This window comes from Thamnophis sirtalis, unplaced genomic scaffold (genome assembly GCF_051295495.1).
Source record: "Thamnophis sirtalis isolate CommonGarterSnake01/CBP01778 unplaced genomic scaffold, rThaSir2_p1.2 scaffold_2, whole genome shotgun sequence".
NCBI classification, from domain to species: Eukaryota; Metazoa; Chordata; class Lepidosauria; order Squamata; family Natricidae; genus Thamnophis; species Thamnophis sirtalis.
In genome coordinates this window covers 46,078,238-46,096,336 of record NW_028261382.1, presented here as the reverse complement: position 1 = coordinate 46,096,336, position 18,099 = coordinate 46,078,238, and the positions used below count along the sequence as shown (strand labels likewise).

The 18,099-nt window shown below is 46.4% G+C and overlaps 1 protein-coding gene and 1 pseudogene across 1 annotated transcript in view; both read left to right on the top strand.

Annotated features, from left to right (window-relative positions):
• Nucleotides 1-1,821: 1,821 nt before the first annotated feature.
• SF3B2 (splicing factor 3b subunit 2) overlaps nucleotides 1,822-18,099 on the top strand; it is a 30,838-nt gene continuing 14,560 nt past the window's right edge. Inside the window, exons 1-11 of the mRNA XM_087705301.1 lie at nucleotides 1,822-1,968; nucleotides 3,979-4,025; nucleotides 5,530-5,607; nucleotides 6,488-6,724; nucleotides 7,852-7,960; nucleotides 11,061-11,146; nucleotides 12,476-12,581; nucleotides 13,040-13,128; nucleotides 14,144-14,347; nucleotides 16,464-16,598; nucleotides 17,368-17,448. Of these exons, the coding sequence (XP_087561427.1) occupies nucleotides 1,854-1,968; nucleotides 3,979-4,025; nucleotides 5,530-5,607; nucleotides 6,488-6,724; nucleotides 7,852-7,960; nucleotides 11,061-11,146; nucleotides 12,476-12,581; nucleotides 13,040-13,128; nucleotides 14,144-14,347; nucleotides 16,464-16,598; nucleotides 17,368-17,448 (1,287 nt within the window). The 5' untranslated portion in view covers nucleotides 1,822-1,853. The remainder of the gene's footprint in view (nucleotides 1,969-3,978; nucleotides 4,026-5,529; nucleotides 5,608-6,487; nucleotides 6,725-7,851; nucleotides 7,961-11,060; nucleotides 11,147-12,475; nucleotides 12,582-13,039; nucleotides 13,129-14,143; nucleotides 14,348-16,463; nucleotides 16,599-17,367; nucleotides 17,449-18,099) is intronic.
• On the top strand, nucleotides 11,176-12,466 carry LOC148048741 (uncharacterized; annotated as a pseudogene).

Sequence of the window (18,099 nt, the reverse complement as noted above, 5' to 3'; positions counted from 1 at the left end):
TAAGGGAACCTAGATTGATGAGGTACAAGACTTGCATTGGCCCACGTCCAAAATTAAACTGGATCTAACTGCATAAATATAATTGAAATTCAACATGATTCCCAATAAAGTGAATAGATATGATGGCCAAATATGGCTTTTTCAGGCTTGGACCTCGGTGTGCATATTTTCCAATGAGACAAAACGAGAGGAAGATCATTTGATTACAATTGATCAGAATACTCAGACAAAAGGGATTCCTCATTCAAAGAGGAAAGCCCAATTTTTAGCTTACATCCCCTTTTATAGTTAACATAACAAAGAAATCTGAAAGAGGAAAGTTGATTGGACAGGATAATAGCATACATGTTTATTAAAATAAGGTCTGAAGGGAAATTAATTGTAAAGAGGAAGATTGCTTAGGGTTCAGAAGAGATAAGCCAGACCCCAATTTGTACTTTTCTTATCAGGAATTAGTCTCCAGCTTGTTTAGCAATTTAGGCATGTTAAAAGCTAATAAATCTCGAACATCACTTTAAAAGAAAGAATATAAATCAGATTAAAATAAAACTAACTATGTTAGTTAACAAATAACAAAACCCATGTTATTTGCCTCTCAGATAAGACTTGCCAAGATTTTAATCATTTCCCTTTCTAATCACATCAAAGGTTGTTTAATTTAGTCGTTAAGGTACCACTAAGCTAGCAAAGAGGAGACGTGAGTTCTAATCCCATTTAGGCATGAAAGCCAGCTGGGTTTCTTTGGGCCAGCCTCTCTCTCTCAGCCTGACCCACATCACAGGGTTGTTGTTGCTGTGGGAAAATAAGAGGAAGGTGTATTTGTATATGTTCACCGCCTTGAGTTATTTGTAAAAACAATTGAGACGAGATATAAATAAACTTTGTAAAGGTCTTTTTAGAACTAGATCAGCCGGGGTGAATTAAAGAAGTAAACCATTTTTCAGTCGGCTACAGGTAGTCCTTGACTTATGACCAAAATTGAGCCCAAAATTTCTGTTGCACAGTGAGACATTTGTTAAGCGAGCTTTGCCCATTTTGTGACCTTTCTTACCCCGGCTGTTAAGTGAATTCCTGCAGTTGTTAACTTAGTACTTAGTAACTTAGGTCATTAAGTGAATCTGGCTTCCCCATTGCCTTGGCTTGCCAGGAGGTCGCAAAAAGGGATCACACGACTCCGGGACATTGCAACCGTCATAAATACAAGTCAGTTGCCTAGCATCCCGAATTTTGACCAGGGCTGCAATGGCCGTAAGTGTTAAAGACTGTCATAAATCACTTTTTCCAGTGCAGTTGTAATGGTCACTAAGTGAACTGTTATAAGTTAAGGGCTACCTCTATTTCTACAAGCAGAGCAAGGAAACACTGATTTCTACAAGTTAGTTTTCCTTAATTAGCAGGATGCCAACATCTCTAGCAATCGATATAAAAATAAAGATAAATCTTTATTTCTTAAATATTTTATTATAATTTTATTATAATTTATTATAATTTTAAAGAAAGAAGCCAATCAACCCAATTGGATCACAGCATCGCTACCCACGAAACCAAAACCAAGCGCAGGATATTCAAATAACGTGTCATTGACTCCCCCAGCTTCCAAAGACCACAAATCCCAGAAGCCTCTGCGCTTTCCATTGTTCCTGATCCCGCCCCCGATTCTAGACAAGGTACCTGGATTGGCCAATGTTCCTCCAATGAATCTTGAGCGCCCCCTTCCCTCCTAAAAAAAATTCTGGCTCCCTCATTGGCTGTCAGCTCCGCTGTGCGGCGCTGATTGGACGCGTAAGGCACTTCGCCGCGCCTACGGTGGCCGCGCGGGGCCTCCCCTCAGCGGATTCGAGCGAGGAGAGAAGATGGCGTCCGAGGGACACTCGGAGGCTCCCAAGGAGCTGCCGTTGCCAGGATACGGGGCCTGGTCACCCAACGAGCTACAGGCCAAGCTGGCCGAGATCGGGGCCCCGACTCAGGGTGAGGGAGGCCGCGGCGGTCTGGGATACCGAAGTTGGAAGGGCCGGGGCCTGTCCCAGCTGCTGGGGCCGGCTTGGTCTGAGGTTGGGCCGCTCGTAGTTCAATAGGTCGTGTGAACGAGGCCAACACGGGTTGTCAAATCCAAACACGTGTTAGGCTGGTTTCCAGGAAGGCGCCTTCCGTCCCGTCCCCTGTCCCCCCCAAAAAACGGTTCAGCGAAAAATGTAGTGGGGGGATCCCACGAGGTCACCTAGTCCACCCCATCCCTCTTATTCAGTACAAGAACGTCAGACCGAATCACTGGCCGCCCTTTAAGGTTGGTCACAGCATCCGCCAGGCAGAGGGTTTAAGACTGGATTTAGACTGGACAGCCTGGCTCTTCGGCTTTGAAATGATGATGATGAGCACTGCCCCCCTAGAGTGGGGAACGATTAGCACATATGTGCCAGGGGGAACCTTTCCCTTTCTTTTTGTGGATCCTTCCAAAAGGATCCAGGGTAGAGATGTGGGCAGATGGTTTAAGTATGATTATGGAAGCAAATTGATCCAGACAACAAGGCTGTTCACAAAGCAATTATGTATGTAAACAGAAAATGTATAAATAAATAACAAAAAGAAATGTTGGGCTCGCTTGTGGTCGTAAGTTGAGGACTACCTGTATTTGGGACCAGAATTTCTGTTACCAAGCAAGGCGATGGTGAAGTGAACTGTGCTGAATTTTAGTACCTTTTTTGGCCAGGGTTATTATGCAAATCTGCGCAGTTGTTAAATGAATCATTCAATCACTAAGCAAGTCATGATCATGTGACAGTGTGGACGCGGCTGTGGTTGTAACTGCAAAGATCAATTATATCACCACCACCCTACTGTTCTGACTTTGAGCGGTAACTAAATGAGTGGTTGTAATGGCCAGTTTTAAGACCAGTGGAGGTTCAATTCCCAGAACTCCCCGGCCATCATGGATTCTGGGAGTCGAAGTCCACAAGTCTTAAAAGTTGCAATGTGCATGTATGCATCCAGACTAGACTGTGTTGTTTCCCTGTGTCATATATGTCAGTATACCCATAATCTATGTTGATGTAGTTAGTGTATAGTGAAGATGGCGACCCTTTGAGAGTTGTATGCAAGGAAATTTCATTTTAATGCCTGCCAATTAGTGTTCAAGTGACAGTAAAGTTATTCTAAGTCTTGGACCAGTTTTTGAGCACTTAAAATGCAGTCATGTGACCCCCAGGGGCCTGTGGCCATTGGAATTTGGAAACTGGGTCATAAGTATAGGTCAGTGTTGGCGAACTGGGGGGGGTGTTACTCTTTCACTTTCTGTTGCGTGAAGACCAGCTGGCTGGCACACCAGAACCTGGCAGAGCAACAGGCGACATGCCCAGAGAGATGGCTCTGCATACCACTTCTGGCAAGCGCGCCATCACGCGTATAGGTATTCCTCGACTTGCAAACACAACGGCGCCCAAAATTTCTCTTGTTAAGTGAGACAGTTTCGCCCCATCTCAGAAAATACCTTGCCACGGTCGTAACTGTTAAAATGATAACACGGTCGTTAAGTGAATCTGCCTTCCCCATTGACTTTGTCGGAAGGTCGCAGAAGAGGATCACACAACCCCGGGGCGCCGCAACCATCATCATAAATATGAGTCAGTGGCCAAGGGTCTTAATTTTGATCGCGTGACCTCGGGGGTGCTGCAGCGGTTGTTAAGTGTGAAAAGCAGTCATGTCCCTTTTTCCAGTGCCGTTGTAACTTTGAACGTTCAGTAAGCAAACTGTTGTAAGTCAGGGACTACCTGTATATTTTTGGGGGGGCTACTGTAGTGACCCAATTAGCCTATCATGCGAAGAGCTCTGATGTTGTTTATTTGGTTTTGCTGCAGCACACTCAAAAAAATTTTCTTCTGTATGAAGATTAATTAATGATCGGAGAAGGATGGGCGAACATTAATCTCCCTTCTTGTTTTACAGCATCATCTCTGAATTATTATTATTTTTTTCCCTTTCCAGGTAGCCGTGAAGAACTGCTGGAACGGCTGCAAACATATACTCTTCAGGTGAAACCTTATTTCTTGGATCAGAAAAAAGCAACAGTATTTTGGTGTTGGTTTTTTTTTTTTTACTGCAACTGGCTGGCAGGTCATAGAAAGGAAGGCCAAATCACAGAGGAATATGTGTATACACAACTAGATTCTACAAACCAGAACTATTTTAGTGTAATCCACTCACTTCAGGAAGAAACATCAATTTCGCGTGCCAAGAAAGTAACATTTTGGTAAAGGAGAATCTAGGAAAGTGTACGTTATGTTAGACAGTTGTTAACAAATTACTGCAAATTTGTCGTTAGAAAATAAGTGCAAATTTAACCGGCTTTGTAACTTCTAGATTTTTACGTGCTGAAAATTTGAAACGTATCGTCCTTCTCTCAGCAACCCTCTTTCTAAGTGGTATCTTCCAGATGTGCTTTGAGAAACAACTGGGCTGCTTCAGATGGGAAAAGATGTAGCATTTATAGAGTTAAGCCGTAATAATTCCCTGTATGGCATTCTGAACCATCTTACATCCCAGATCAGGGTTTGTCAATCTTGACCTCTTGAAGACGCGTGGACTTCAACCCCCAGAATTCCAGCTTTGCGCGCTGGGGAATTTGAGAGTTGAAGTCTACACATGTTCCAAGGGCGAAGGTTGGAAAACACTGTCCTAGACCAGCTGGTGGTCCGTGGACCACTGGTGGTTTATGAGAAAATTTTGATGGTTCGCAGAAAAATTATTTGCATCTTTTTATATTGCACTAAATCAGGGGTCCTAAAACTACGGCCCCTGGAAGGGATACTTGCAATGAACACTTGTGTTACTGCAGAGAGTCTCCCCTTTTGGGGTCTTTTTGTGCGGGTCAGAGGGGGGGAAGAAATTCCAACTTGGGGTCTGCTTCAGCCTCCTGGTGGGGGGCTTTGGACGAAGGCTGGAGGGAAGTACTGCTGGTGGTGAAGATTCGGAGGGCCTCCTTTTATTGGGACTGCATCATGACCTGGAACTGGCTGACCATCTCAGCTCGCTGAGCCTCTAGGCGCAGGTACCTGGCCTTGTACTCCCACAAGTCTTCCCTCTGCTTGGAAAGCCTATGCTCCTAGTCCTCAGTGAGGTGCTTCTGCTGAGCCTCCTTCTTGGTCAGATCCAATTTGAACTCTTTCTCCAAGTGGCTGCTTAGCTCCAGCAACTACTTCCTGTTGGGGCCCTAAGGAGCCCGGGCAGGTAGGCGAGGAGTGGAGGGGAGGGGAGGGGCGAGCAGGGGCTGGCGAGGCGCCCCTTGACGTGAGTGACATCAAGTTGGCCATGCCCACCCAGTCACATGACCATGTAGCCACGCCTACCCAGCCGGTCATTAGGCAGATCATATTAGTGGTCCGCGGGATTTAAAATTATGAATTTAGTGGTCCCTGAGGTCCGAAAGACTGATAGACCATCAGTTTGCTAGAGATAAATATTTTAGATTTCAAGTTGAAAAGGACAAAAAGTTGATTTATTTCCAACAATTTTTTTTCTTTTCATTTTTCTTAACAGACAGGAATTCTGCTTACAAGGCCTGTTATGAGAGGAGATGAAGGAGACAATTCAGCCCCACCTCCCTTGCCAGGACCGGTAAGTGCGGATAGTCCTCAACGTACAGAAGTTCATTTACTGACCGAAGTTGCAACGGCACTGGAAAAAAATGACTTATGACCTTTTTTCACAGTTACAACCTTTGCAGCATTCCCATGGTCACGTGATCAAAATTTAGACACTTGGCAACGGGTTCATACTTACGACCATAGCTCTGTCCCAAGGTCATGTGATTCCCCCTTTCAGACAATCAAAATCAATAGGGAAGGCATATTCATGTAACAACCAGATTTCTAACTGACCAACTACAGTGATTTGCTTAACGGTGACAAAAAGGTAAAAGGGGGCAAATTTCACTTAAATGTTTCACTTAGCAACAGAAAATTTGGACTCTATTACCAGAAATTAACCAATTTCATGGTATCCATGATGTACAATGACAATGAAGGCTAAATATATGATAAAGGGAACACCTTATTTTTCATAACATACCTGTAGCAAACAAAACTCTTGAGGCAGGTAGATTCCTCAAAGAATACGTTTATTGGCTATGTCATAATGGCGAAAACTGACTCTTGATTATTCCCACCGTTTTCACCTAGTTAAAAGTTTTTCACTTTCTCAAAACAATCAGTCACATGGCCCAATCAAGATACTGTCCAGTTGCTAGGTGACGCCAGTCCCCTCCTTCGGAGCACCTGTAGGAACATCCTTGATTCCCAAGAGAAAGTATTTTGTTTTGACTAATAACACACCAACTCTCTCTATTCCCCCTCCCTGTCCCTCTTCTCTAGTGTGTCAGTGCTGAAGTCTCAAAATGGCCTCAGCCAGGCCAGCTTCAGGGTTGACACAGGACTTCTGAAGCTAGCAAATCCAGGAGACGCTTCTTGTGAGTAACGCCTTTTCCTCTCTCATTCAGGTCCAAGGCATTCCTTTGCCCCCACCTCCCATGGGCATGCCCCCGATGCAGCCTCCCCCTCCTCCTGGCATGGGCCTCAACTTCCCCATGGGTGTGGGACCTCCTCCACCGCCCCCCAATCTGGGCGCGCCTCTTCGCATGCAGATGGATCCTTCCTCGTTGCCCGAGGAGGAGCGACTGAAGCTGGCTCAGCAACAGGCCGCCATGTTGATCCAACAGGAGGAGAGAGGCAAGCAGGTAACGACACACCATGCTTTGAAAATGCACAGGTATGTGCGTGGGGGCGGGCGTATATGGGTAACAGCCCACCAGCAACCTTCCCTACTGGGGGAGATAAGACACCCCTAACACTCTCCCAAGGGGCGTTAGGGGTGTCTCCTCCCCAATAGTATTTGTTTCCAGAGGGTAAGCAATCTGTGTGCCAAGTTTGGTTGAGATTGCTCGAGGCGTTCCAGAGTTACGCTGGAACTCACACAGACAGACACGCACACCCACACACAGCCATATTTCTCTATATAAGAAGAAGATGCAGCATCCCCATGGTCATGTGATTTACATTTGGATGCTCGACAGCTGGCTGGCATTTATGACGGCTGTAGCGTCCCGGGATCACGCGGTCCTGTTTCGAGACTGCCTGACAAAAGTCGATGGGGAAGCCAGATTTCCCTTAACAACCCCAACGAGGGTGATTCACTTCACAAACGCGGCAAGGAAAGTCATAAAATGGGGGGGGGGACACTCAACGTCTCCGATTTCTCACTGCGCCACATCAATTCCGGGCTCAACTAGTCGTACGTCGAGGACCATCAGTAATGTTATTTAGAGGAAGGACCGGCACGCAATGGTGAAACAGCCTCCCATTTTCCTTTCCAGCCATTCCTAAGTGGCGGGTCAAAAAGTTTTATTTATTTATTTGTTTGTTTGTCTTGTATGCCGCCCACTCCCGGAGGACTCCGGGCGGCTCACAAAAGACAAGGGAAAGGGGGGAACGAGACAAAGACAACATATTAAAAACAAAACCAACATTCACAATTTCCGTGGAGGTAGATGCTTCTCAGCTCCCCCCAGCCTGCTGGAACAGCCAGGACTTGGTGGCTTTGTGGAAGGCCGGGAGGGTAGTAAGGTTCCGGATCTCAACAGGGAGCTTGTTCCAGAGGGCTGGAGCTGCAACAGAGAAGGACCTCCCCCGGGGAGTCGCCAGCCGACATTGGCTGGCAGATGGAATCCGGAGGAGACCTAACCTGTGCGATCTAATTGGTCTGAGAGAGGTAATCGGCAGGAAGTTTGATGGAAAAGTTTGCAGGTTGGATCTGTGTTGACTCTCCTCTCCCTCCCAACCCCACCCTCCCACCCCCCCACCACAGGCAGCTGTCCTAATGGAGCAGGCGCGCCAGCAAGAGATGTCAAAGCTAGCCCCTTCAGTACCTCGGACAGTTCCAGATCTTCTAGCAAGAACTCAAGGTCACCCCAGAAGTAAGTGCTTTTGTGCCAGGGCAGGAGGTTGGTGTTCTTTGCATTAAAAAAAAGTTTCTGGTATATATATATATTTATTCATTTAAACCCTACGTTTATCATTGTTACAAACAACTCTTAGACAGCAAACAACCCACCCACCCCCCGCTCCTTCCTCCTCCTATTTTTCCCAGAGCCAAAAACTCTGCAACCAGCCTTCCGGGTATGTAGGACTACAATTCCCATTGTCCCCAACTGGCAGGATCATCGCACACTTCCGGAAAGCATGAAAAGGGTTTCTTTCTCTCTTGTTCATGTTTTGTTCATTTTATTTATCTAACATTCAAATTCCATCGAACAGTGTGTGATCTGGGTACAGTTATTCTTAAACAGTCATAGTCCACATATTTGTTATTGTATCCATCATCATAATATTAATAATATAATAAAAGTCACACTTAACATCATCTTTAACAACTCTCCCCATTAAAATTTCCTCTTTTTATATCTCTTCCTTTCTGACTTCTGCTTCTGTTGTCTAGCCATTGATAAAATACATCCCATATATAAAAAAAATACTCACTTTTTTCTTTATCCTTAATAGCGAGTGTCAATCTATTCATTTCTGCGCGTTCTAATATTTTCTTAATTACTTTCTCATCTGACGGAATCTCATCCTTTTCCCATCGCTGTGCAAATACAATTCTGGTTACCTGTAGATATATAGTCTGAAAGCATGAAAAGGATTTCTAAACCACTACACGTTTCCTTAAATTTGGGGCGCCCAAGATTTTGATGGACTTCAACACCCATTGTTCTCATATGCCCATATTCACCCATCATCCTATCCCCTTTTGAGTGGGGTAAGCAAGGTTAATCAAACCACAGGGGAAAAGAGAGAAGGAAATGCTATTTAAATCAAAGAAATTAAAGGCCGGATATCAAAGGAGTAAAAAGCTTTCTCTCCGTCTATATTACACCCAATTGATTATATCTTCTTACAATTTCATTTTTTTTGTTTTCATCCTGCCTTTATTGTTTTTATAAATAACTAAACGATAACCCGGCGTTGCCCAGGTATTTATAGGGGGGAAATGTCCAGACCAAACATAATTTCTAATGTTTGATTTCCCCCCCCCCCACACTTAACAGAGGAAGCCCCCTTGTGGAGTACTGTGAAGCCATTACCATGGCAACTCCGCTGCACTTTTACAGCAGTACAGTAGAAACCATTTTAAGGCACAACAGGCTGTATCTTGACAACACACACCCTGAATGGTTATAGGGGTGTCTTACCCTCATAGTATTTGTTTCCAGAGAGTAAGTCATCTGTGTACCAAGGTTGGTTGAAATTGCTCAAGGAGCATACAACACACACACCCATTTTATTAATATTAATACGTTGTGGCCCGCCAGCAGAGCTGGTGGCAGACTGGGTCAGTGAGGAGGTTGGGGAGGAACCTGGGCCAGTCCTGGAGTCTGGGGAAGGCTCGGATGAGGGCTCTGTGTTGGAGGCAGAGAGGGGGCCAGGGCTGTCTGACAGTTATCATCTGCCTTCGGAGCTAGACAGCATTGAGGCAGAGGAACAGCTGGAGCCTGTTCCCAATGTGCGCATGCGCAGAGTTGCCAGGCAAAGGGAAGAGCTAAAGAACGGGGGTCGACTTGGGAGTAAGGCCACAGGTGGATGATGAATGGCCCCTCCCATAGAGAATAAAGAGCGAAAGGGGAGTGGAATTTGCAGAAGGCAATTAGTTCAATTCATTAGAGTGAAGATCTCTTCCTGACGTCTTGCCAAGGAATTGCTGCTACAGCGTGGCATTTAGAATAGATTGGCCCTGGCAACTCTCCCAGCCTGATAAAGGTCTGTAGTTGTGAAATCTCTTGAAAGACTCTTGGCCGGGACTTTGCTGGAGAGGAATTCCCTTTCACCGTAATAAAAGAGGTTTCATCGGGACGAGGAGTCGGCTTCGTACTCTTGGGAAGCCTAGGTCAGAACAAGATCAGAGAAGTAGGTTCAGTAAAATCATGGACTTGCAAGGGTATTTCAGAGAAAATGTCCTCCATTTGTGGCTGAACAGGAATGGCCGCGTCACTTTTGTGGGTTTTTTTAAGCACAACTTCCGTCAACGAAAATCCATTGCATAACTGCTGCTTCTGAAGACAGAGCAGCTGCTTTGAAGGATTTGCCAGCGTTTGGAAGAAGTAATCTTGCAGCATTAGTGTTTTCGACTGTTTCCTTCCTGTCTCCTGGGTATTGAAACAAAGCACAAGAATTTATAAAGGCTTACAGAATATTGTCCATCTCCCAAAGCTGTGTGCCAGGAAAAGCTGGGTTTGACCTCCAGAATTAAAATTCTGTTCAGCAGCTTGGCTGGTTGTGGCCCTGCTTGACTGAATTATATTTTAAGACCTCTTCTAGTACTCACGTAATATGTGTGTGTAAGAGAACACGTGGAGATGCGGGTCCTTGGTGCTATCTGTGCTCGGTGGTTTTCTTGCCAACGTTTCATGACCCAACTAGGTAACGTCATCAATGAGTGGAGGAGGAAGGGAACGAGGAAGAATATTGGTTCTCGGTGGTCCTCTGAGCTCAGTTTTCTTGCAGATGTTTCACAACCCAACTAGGAAACATCATCAGTGCTAGAAGAGAGCGAAGTTTGGGAGGGCAGGGAGGAGGAGGTAGTAGTGGAGGAGGAGGAACATCAGTGTGGTCCTTGGTGCTCTCTGAGCTTGGTGGTTTTCTTGCTGATGTTTCATGACCCAACTAGGTAACATCCGCAGTGTTGGAAGGGAGTTGGGTTTGTGGAAAGGAGGAAGAGGACTGTGGGGTCCTTGGTGCTCTCTGAGCTTGGTAGTTTTCTTGCCAATGTTTCATGACCCAACTAGGTAACATCATCCGTGCTAGAAGGGAGTGTGGTTTTCACTATTTATACGCAAGTGACTTGCCCTGTCAATTTTGGTATTCTTCTTGGTGGTTCCTTGGTTAGACTGTTGCTTACAGTTGAAACCAAACTTCGCTCCCATCCAGCACTCATGGTGTTCCCTGCTTTGTCTTTTAAGCAAAGCAAGGGCAAAAATGGTATGGCTTCAGCTAATTTGAGTCTCGTTTTCCCTATTCCAGTGAGCCCCTCTCCCAGCTCCCCCATGGGAATGGCAAGCTCAAGACCCCGTGGCCCCCCACCTCCTCCTGGAGAAGACAGTCGGGAGGTAAGTCAATTTATGGCCAGAAGTGGCCAATGGAAACTAGGCTGTTCTTAAATCCATCCATCCACCCAACCATTCATCTGTCCATCCATCCTTTCATCCATGCATGCATTTGTTCGTCCATCCACCCATCCATCCATGCATTCATCCGCCCATCCACCCATCCTTCACTTACCCATCTATGCATTCATCCGTCCATCCATCCATTCATCCACCCATGCATGCATTCATCCATCCCTCCATGCATTCATCCATGCTTGCATCTGTCCATCCATCCTTTTCTCCATGCATTTGTTCGTCCATCCACCCATCCGTTCACCCACCCATCTATGCATTTGTCCGTCCACCCATCCATGCATCCATCCATGCATTCATCCGTCCATCCACCCATCCGTTCACTCACCCATCTATGCATCCATCCATCCATCCATGCATTCATCCGTCCACCCACCCATCCATCCATCCATCCACCCATCCATGCATGCATCCATTCATTCCTCCGTCCATCCATCCATGCATGCATTCATCCATCTGTCCACCTATCCATTCATCCATCCATTCATTCCTCCATCCATCCATCCATCCATGCATGCATTCATCCATCTGTCCACCCATCCATCCATTCATTCCTCCGTCCATCCATCCATGCATGCATTCATCCATCTGTCCACCTATCCATTCATCCATCCATTCATTCCTCCATCCATCCATCCATGCATGCATGCATTCATCCATCTGTCCACCCATCCATCCATTCATTCCTCCGTCCATCCATCCATGCATGCATTCATCCATCTGTCCACCCATCCATCCATCCATCCATTCATTCCTCCGTCCATCCATCCATCCATGCATTCATCCATCTGTCCACCTATCCATTCATCCATCCACCCACCCACCCACCCATCCATTCATCCAATTTGTAGGAGGAGAAATTGAGCTATGTGTAGGTAAGGGAGGAAGGTGGGGGGGGACCAACCAGGTGTTGATACAACAGCTCTTAAGTAGAAATGGGATTCAATGATTTGGAAACTGCCTAAGAATTTTGTCTGGGTTCAAGGGGAGATCTGGTTTGCGCTTGTACAGCGTGCGCCTAGAAGCAGGCACAGGAGTCAGAGGACTTACCTCCGTGGTTAAAAAAAAAAAAGTGTCCTCTTTCCAGAGGGTCCTTAGCCTGATTCGTCACAAAGTTTATCCACTCCATCCGCTCAAATGCCTTTTCTCTTTGCCCACGGTTTCCTAAAGCGAAAGTATATCCAAGCCTGAATTGTTTTGCACACTTCAAATTTGCAGACAGGTTATAATCTTGAGTGTTGGTTTTGACCCTTCCAGATCGATGATTCAGGGGTGGGCCCCAAAATTCCTCAAGTCTTGGAAAAGATCCTTCAGCTTAAGGAGAGCCGTCAGGAAGAGCTCACATCTGTACCCGGAGCCACAGGTAAAGGGCCAGGATTGACATGGTGTGGATGGTCCCGGAAATCGAGAAGGATGTAGAGGAAGTAGAAAGAACATGTGGGCAGACTATAACCCATTAACAATTCAATGGAAAGGAGAGGCAAAAAGGAAAAAGATGGACCATGAATCAGAGGGTTGGGAAAGAAAAGAACTATGTTCAATATGTGGAAAAAGAACTTGCCATTGCCAAGCGTCCAAATTTTGTTCATGTGGGTATTAGGATGCTGCAATGGTCATAAGTATGAAGTACAGTCATAAGCCACTTTTTCCAGTGCCGTTGTAACTTTGAATGGTCAGTAAACAAACTATTGTAAATTGCGGGCTATCTGTAATCTTCCTTTTGGGGTGGGGGAGAGGGGCTGGTGTGTTTCTTCCCATTTTTTCATCTTCCCCGCCATCCCACCCCACTAACCCCTGCCCTAATTTTGCCCTTCCTCGCAGACGATGACATGGAGACCGAGCTGAGGGTGCTAGCCGGCATCTCTGCCTCCGATGCGGAAGACGACGCTTCAGCCATGTCTAAGAAAGAGGTGAGAGGAATCGGAGCTGGGTCAGCAAGAACTTGGGAAAGGCTGCAGCTCAGGGAGCGAGTTGCTTCCTTTTGCATGAAAAAGAAATATCGTCGGTTCGTTTCTGACTCTGGTAGTGTCAGACCTGCCGCAGTCTCAACTCCTAGGAAAGTGAAACTCTCAACTCCCATTTGATGGAAGCAAAAGGCACTTTTACTGAGAGATGCTGATTGCGGGAGAGTCAGGCGGAATGTGAATTCCCCACATATCAATACAAAATGACCCCCTTGGTTTCCCCTTAGCCCTCTCCCCAGGGGTCCTTATGTAGTGTATAGTCGAGGTGAAGACCCTTTGAGAGCTGCATGCAACGGAATTTCATTTTAATATATGCCAATTAGTGTACATTTAAAGTGACAATAAAGTTATTCTAAGTTCTCTGGCACTGCCGAGATATTTTGGGAAGCGCTCAGGGTATTTAGGCTAGTGAAAGTCCATTCTTAGGTTTTCTACTTGTGGTGGGGAGAATCTCTTCCTAAGTGCTGGGATCTCTTGGCGGAAAACTAACCCTTTGCTAACGGAGGTATCTTTTTTTCGGTTCTACCACAAAACCGCGGACGACAAAATCGCGGTCGACGAAAGCGCGTATGTGACATCATCACAGCGCGACGAAAAAGATCGAAAAATGTAAAAATAAAGCTAAAACCTTCCCCTAACCCCCCCAAACCTAACCCTAAACCTAACCCTTAACCTAACCCTAAACCTAACCCTAAACCTAACCCTTAACGTAACGAAAAACCTAACGCTAACCCTTAACCTAACGCTAAACGTAACGCTAACGCTCTAACCCTAACCCTAACCCTAACCCTTAACCTAACGCTTACCTTTATGTGAATCGGCTTGCTGTAATTTAATTTTTATTTCAATTTTTCGATCTTTTTCGTCGCGTTGTGATGACGTCACATACGCGATTTCGTCGACCGCGCTTTTGTGGAACGCGCTTTTGACGGGTCACGCTTTTTTTCGGTGCCCCGAACAGAAAAACCGCAAGCGACGGAACCGGAAGAAAAAGAAGAAGCAAAACGCCCCTTCCAAAAGTGACCAGGTTTCCCAAGGGACCGCCAAGGAACACGAGGAAGAATCGGGAAGCGACGCCCCGGTGGAAATCGAGTATGTGACCGAAGAGCCGGAAATCTACGACCCCAATTTCATCTTCTTCAAAAGGATCTTTGAAGCGTTCAAGGTACGATCAGATCTGGGGGGTTCTTTCCAGAGATGCAAAGATGGAACTTTTGACAGCCAGGGGTGCAGATGGATCTTGTCCCTGTTTAAAGACACACACCCACCCCCCTCGGCCCACACCAAAACACTCCGAGCCAAAGATACTTTATAGAATTTATTAACAGACAGTCCTTGGCAGCAATCCAGCACAGACAGGCCTTGGCAGCAATCCAGCACAGATAAGCCTTGGCAGCAATCCAGCCTGCCAAACTAACACCATAGTTCTCCAACATTAGTTAATGTGTTGAACTGCAAAAGGGGCGTGTGCACAAGCAGTCCTTTTATAGTCTGGAGAGGAGCCTAATTACCACCAGCTGAGTGCAGTTACCTCCTGTAACTGCATAACTGTTCTTTATGCCTATTAGCTCTCCGTGTCGAGGATCTAGGAACAACTCCCTTGGCTCCTCCCCACTGCTGACCTCCGGATCACACTCCCTTGTCTCCTCCCCACTCTTCCAAGGCTCAGGCGCCTCCTGGTGGCCAACCAGCCTCTCTGCACCCTGCTCGGAGTCGGAACCCTGTCCAGGGTCCTCCACATCCTTCAAAGCCGACTCATAGGGCCCCTCGCTGTCAGAGTCTGGTGGCAGCTCCAACAGCTCCTGCTGGGGCCACAACACATACCCATTCTGCTAGTGGCATTCTCTTATGCCTGCCCTGGAGGAGTGCTGAGGGAAGAATGTTAAATCTGGCTCTGAAGAAAGCTATTATTTGTTTTGGGAAGATCAGATCACTTAGATATCTGGCCAATTCCCTTCTGGTACCCTCTCATGTTGATCCAATTTCTTGTAGTGTAGTCGTTCTCAATTATTCTTTTTCTTTTCTCCATTTGAATGTTGTAAATTCCCTTCTTCATCCACCAATTGGCTTATCCGCTTTTTTTCCTCTTTCCTTTTTCAACTTGTCAGCCAGCCGACATCCCGGTTTATTTGCATTTTCCAAAAAAAAGTGTTGTTTTGCCGATTTTATTTTGTTTGCCAAATCTTCCCTTTTCTATCAGGTTCAGTTTATGTTTTTTGCAATGCCGACATACTTTTTTACTTTTTTGTTTCGTGGGTTTTTCTGCCACTCCGTCTCCAAACGCTTATGTTCTAATTCCAACTTCTTTTGAGTTTGTCTGAACTTGATTTGCATGTGGGATTGTTTGTATCTGGGTATTCTAATGCGAATTCAATTCGACACAGTTTGGAGCTGAAGGAGGACAGGGCCTTCATTCATAACATCGTAACTAGCTGTTCTGACCCCCTCCTCCGTCCAGTAACGAATGCCGAGACAAGCTTAAATGAGAATGTCCTTTTATAACATGTTCAGACTCTTGGTGGCTGAAAGCCAAGTAAACAAACAGATAAGGAGCTTGGCAGCAAGGCCGACAAACTTTGGCAGCAATCCAGCCTGCCAAGTTTGTTTCTCTTTAATCAAAGCGTTGACTTCTGCAAGAAGGGCGTGGCACAAGCAGTCTCTTTTATAGTCTGGAGAGGAGCCTAATGACCATCAGCTGAATGTAATTACCTCCTGTATATACGTAGTTCTTCTTGACGCCGAGTAGCCCTTCGACGGCGTGCATCCCGGAACAACTCACAGTTGGTTTCTGGATCACTCTCCCTTGTCTCCTCCCCACTGATCCAAGGCTCAGGCACCACCTGGTGGCCAACCAGTCTCTCTGCGCCCTGCTCGGAGTCGGAACCCTGTCCAGGGTCCTTCACATCCTCCAGGGCCGACTCATAGGGCCCCTCGCTGTCGGAGACTGGTGGCAGCTCCAATGGCTCCTGCCGGGCCACAACACTAGCCAATGGGTCAAGCACATTTCAATGGCGGAGGATGACCGGAGGAGGAGGAGGGAGGTTGCCAAGCAACCAGCTCCCATCTCAATTGGAAGATGGATGTGACCGTTTGTTTCCTAAACTTAGATTGGGGATGAAAAGACCGGGAACTTCACGACTGTCTTTTCACCAGTTAGTGCCAATATGAGGAATGCCTCAAGAGTTCAATTTGTGATGGATGAATGACTTGGAACCTGACATCAAGGATGTCTCCTTCTGAGAATTCCCTCCCTAATTCTTTGCCCTCCCTTCCTCTCACAGCTGACCGATGACGTTAAGAAGGACAAGGAGAAGGAGCCGGAGAAAACAGACAAGTTGGCCACTTCGGCTCTGCCGAAGAAGAAGGGATTTGAGGAAGAACGGAAGGACAGTGACGATAGCTCTGATGATGAGCAGGTAGGGGTGTGTGTGTGTGTGTGTGAGAGAGAGAGAGAGAGAGAGAGAGAGAGAGGGAGGGAGGGGGAGAGAGAGAGAGAGAGTGTTTATGTGTGACAGGCTGATGGGAAACACCCTGTTTTCCTCTTTAGCCTTCTGTGTGATCCTGCAATCAAAGAACAGAAATTTCTTGGTTTCGGGTTGTTAGAACAGAAAGGAAGCCTCCAGCTGTAGGGGCAGTTCATCCCAGAATTTAAACATCTTGGGGACAGGTGGCAAAAACGGGGATTTGTCTCAGCACTTCTTATAAGCTTCCCCTATAAGATAGAGACAGGGTGACTCAGTGGCTAAGACGCGGAGCTTGTCAATCAGAAAGTTCAGCGGTTCGAATCCCTAGCGCCATGTAACGGAGGGAGCTCCCGTGACTTGTCCCAGCTTCTGCCAACCTAGCAGTTCGAAAGCAGGTAAAAAATGCAAGTAGAAAAATAGGAACCACCTTTGGTGGGAAGGGAAAAGCATTCTGTGCACCTCCGGCGTTGAGTCATGCCGGCCACATGACCACGGAGACGTCTTCAGACAGCGCTGGCTCTTCGGCTTTGAAACGGAGATGAGTACTGCCCCCTAGAGACGGGAACGACTGGCACATATGTGCGAGGGGAACCTTTACCTTTATAAGAGATACAGGGAAAAGGTTGCTATGTGGATAAGAAGTCTTCACTGCCATAATCTGACAGATAATCATAATTGTTGCTGGAAGTGACAGGTCTCTCTCTCTCCTAAAAAATTTCAGGAAAAGAAACCGGAAGTCCCCAAATTGTCCAAGAAGAAACTGAGGCGGATGAACCGTTTTACTGTGGCTGAGCTGAAGCAGGTATGGCTTCCATTTCTTCTATTGATTCATTTACCAAATTTGTATCCTGCATTTTTATTTTGTACGTAAGAGCCGAGGTGGCACAGTGGTTAGGGTGCAGTACTGCAGGCCACTTCAGCTGACTGTTATCTGCAGTTCAGCGGTTCAAATCTCACCAGCTCAAGGTTGACTCAGCCTTCCATCCTTCCGAGGTGGGTGAAATGAGGACCCAGACTGTGGGGGCGATATGCTGACTCTGTAAACCACTTAGAGAGGGCTGAAAGCCCTATGAAGCGGTATATAAGTCTGACTGCTATTGCTATTGCTATATATTTAATTCTCTCCTCCTCCACCACCTCCTTTTCCTCCTCCCCCTCCTGTCCTCTTCTTCCTTCCTCCTCCTGCTTCTTCTTCCTCCTCCTCCTCCTTTCTCCCCCTCCCTCCCTCCCTCCGTCTTCCTTCTTTCCTTCTTTCTTTTAACCTTTTCTAGGATAAGAGATATTGTTCTCCCTGGGCTGAAAAGTGGGTTTTTAAGGTCTCCTGAGGTTGTGATTTTTCTGCCCGGGCCTGGAGAAGTCCTGGGATTGAAGACTAGAGAAATACTGTAGTGTTGTTTTTTTTACAAACACAAGGTTATTTCCATTTGATATTTTATATTTCACACCCTGGTCA